Source organism: Cyprinodon variegatus, unplaced genomic scaffold, assembly GCF_000732505.1.
Source record: "Cyprinodon variegatus isolate N-32 unplaced genomic scaffold, C_variegatus-1.0 Scaffold1312, whole genome shotgun sequence".
Taxonomy (NCBI): Eukaryota; Metazoa; Chordata; class Actinopteri; order Cyprinodontiformes; family Cyprinodontidae; genus Cyprinodon; species Cyprinodon variegatus.
In genome coordinates, this window is record NW_015151765.1 from 86,859 (window position 1) to 90,005 (window position 3,147).

The 3,147-nt window shown below is 40.2% G+C and overlaps 1 protein-coding gene across 1 annotated transcript in view; it reads right to left on the bottom strand.

The window, feature by feature from the left end:
* Positions 1-3,147, bottom strand: part of LOC107102757 (mucolipin-1-like) — a 21,510-nt gene that overhangs the window by 12,751 nt on the left and 5,612 nt on the right. The window contains exon 2 of the mRNA XM_015402178.1: positions 6-289. Within this exon, the coding sequence (XP_015257664.1) occupies positions 6-289 (284 nt within the window). The remainder of the gene's footprint in view (positions 1-5; positions 290-3,147) is intronic.

Below are 3,147 nucleotides of genomic sequence, written 5' to 3' on the forward strand. Positions count from 1 at the left end.
AGTACCTGAGCCGTGACGATGATGATCTTCAGCAGCTGCAGGATCAGCTTGTAGGGTTTGCGTCCTTTGGCGTGATATTTATCACACGGACTCATGAAGAAGTACTTGAGCTTCCTGCGGATGGCCTCCTCCTCCCGATCGGCGCCGACCCAGCGGGCGGCGGCCGACGGGGGGAAGCTGTGCTTGCTGTGGTCGCTGTGGTTGCTGTTTGCCAGGTGATCGTGCGTTCTGCTGCTGCTTTCTGTGGAGCCATAGTGGGTCCCTGAGGAGAACAGGCCTGCTTGTTCCTCTGGGGAAATAATAAAAAATGGAAAAGTTAACAGAATAAATGCTTCGTTTTTACATCGTTGCAGTGAATCTGTTTATTATCACGTTTTCTGCTTCCCATTAAATCACAACCCAGCAAGAAACTCCATGAATAAAAATAAAGTGGCGTAACCCCCACCCCGCCCCCCCCCCCGAAAACCAGAGTTTCCGCTTCCTTTCACTGCAGAAGCCAATCGTAAAACAAGCAACATTTTCTCAGGTGTTTACATAAAAACGGGCCTAAAAGTCTAAAACTGATAAACTGCTGTTAAAAAAATCAAATGATGTGAGAGTTTATTTTAAAGGAAAACAATATTTAAGCTGTGAAATATAATATAATAAAACAAAGCAAATAGAGCTCAGTAAATGTTAGCAGCTGTTAGCAGTTTATCAGTTATGGACAAAAAGCAATGAGCTGATTGGACGAGGAGGGGAGGGATGGAAAAAAATCCCAGATTCTTCTTACATGAAATGATCAGAAACTAATCTGATTAACTGATTTATTGATTAATAGCTTAATTAATTAATAGCTCAGAAAGTGAAGGTGGGGTTTTACCGCCGCTATCGAGCAGCCTGGGAAAATATTATAAAACTACTTCAGCTTAATAAATTAGCTGAACTTCCATGAATTTCCAAACTTTCCACCATTTTTCCTTCAGAAATGTTTAATGCTGCATTAAACAACGCATATCATTCGACATAAAGAAACTAGATGCACTTTGCTCAAATATCTAATATCTATGTCCATCAACCAACTAATCCAAAAAAAATAATTCACTTGTGCAGGAAAATATTAAATAACAGAAAGTTTGTAGAGAATCAATGAATTTTCTTTTCATCTTCAACAATTAGGTAATAATCCGAATTATTATCGGTTAGTTTGTTGTTTTGAGAGCCGACCTTTAGGACAGAGTGTTAGCGCCAGGCTAGAGATTTCTTAAAATATGACAACAGAGTCATAAAATAATGTGAATAAAGTCGTATATTCATGAGAATAAAGTCATAGAATTCTGAGAACAAAGACGTAAAATTACGAGAATAAAGTCATACATATATGAGAATAAAGTCGGACATTTACAAGAATAAATTCATAAAATAACAAGAATAAACTTCAAATTCTCAGAATAAAGACGTAACTTTATGAGAATAAAGTCGTAAATTTACAAGAATAAAGTCCTAATATTATGAGAATAAAGTTGTATTTTATGACAACTCTTCCCTAAAATGAGGAAGTTGTGAAGTTTTGCATAATTTTCCCAAATAAGGAAATATTTTGTTTTTTAGCAAAACAGCATGAAATTCTGCCTCAGGTTGCTGGTCGGAGCTGGAAGCTTTCTTTCTGAAACTGCTTAAGGTTTCATGACTTCATTCTCGTCATTTTTCCTCTTTTTTTCTCATAATTTTGTGACTTTATTCTCTGAATGTTATGATTTTATTCTGGTATTAAAAAGAAATAACCTGGAGCCTGGACCTAATACTCCGTCGTAGACTTTAGGTGAAGTGAGAAACAGAAAGAAACTGTAAAAATGTTGTTATTGAAACGTTTCGGCAGGTTTCCACAGCGGAGCAGATGTAAACACGGCGCTGGAGCTGCTGGGACGTTTCTCTGGGACGTTTCTCTGGGACGTTTCTTTGGGACGTTTCTCTGGGACGATTCTCTGGGACGATTCTCTGGGACGTTTCTCTGGGACGTTTCTCTGGGACGTTTCTGGGTAAAAGAATGTCAGCAATGCCTCATCGCTGCAGAAATCTCCTACTTAGGATCAAACACAACAAGCCAACCAGATTCCAGTCGTTGTTGGTAAAAACAGCCAGAATGGGCAGAAGGTGGAACGCTGGTCTTGCTGGCTCCATCTTCTTTGACAGATTTAATTTAGGTTAGGCCTAACACTTTTAAACCTGGGAGCAGATTCCTTTAAAGGTGTTCCACCTGCAGCACAGGTCAGCTTCAATAAGCAGTGATCAGCTTGAAGTCTGACTGCAGCCGTCCCTCCTCCTGATCGCTGGTGTGGAAACTCCCACATAGCGAGAGAGAAACCCTGAAAGCAGAACCTGCAGCTCGCTGTGCGTCTGCTGCTGTCGCCGTATGGAGGAGGAGAAGTGAGACGGAGCTGAAGAGAAGAGATGCGGTTTGATTTGAATGTTTAAATGACACAGAAAACACTTTGACCAATTTAATCAGTTATCATCAATAATCAGGAAACTATTTCCACTGCTGCTAAAATGATACATAATGCTGATCTGCAGATTATGATACGGAGAGCAAACTAAATTCACTGGCGTTTCTCAAACCTCACTAAGAATGAAATAGAAATGAGAGACTTTGATCATCAACAGTCAGTAAGATTCTGCAACCAGAAGCAATCCACCAGGAAATTGCTTCTTTTTTGGGTTCCTTGTTTCCTGACCGCTGCCTAATAGCAAAGACGAATCCTCAGGAGAGCGCGTGCATCCGTCTGTTTGTGATGCAGGATTTAAAAATGGCAGCTACAGGATTGGGATTATATGCTGCAAAGGAACGGCCGACTGTCAGAGTTTGCTAACGCGGGTTTTCCTTCAGGTTCACAGGTTGGAGCAGCGCTTAAAAGCTGTAAACAATGCATGATGAAAAATACACTAATAACTATGAAGTAAAACCTTAGCATAGCTTAGCTTAGCATAGCAGTCCTCCCATGCATGGAGCTAAATAAAACATGAACTGATTCCATGCAAACAAAGTCCTTAAAGCAACACTGTGTTATTTTAAACACACTGTGAAACCAAACATCAACATTAATCATCAGTCCAAAGACAGACGGTTCACCCTGTGTTTCTCCAGGACCTGGTTTAGCTCCAAGGCTA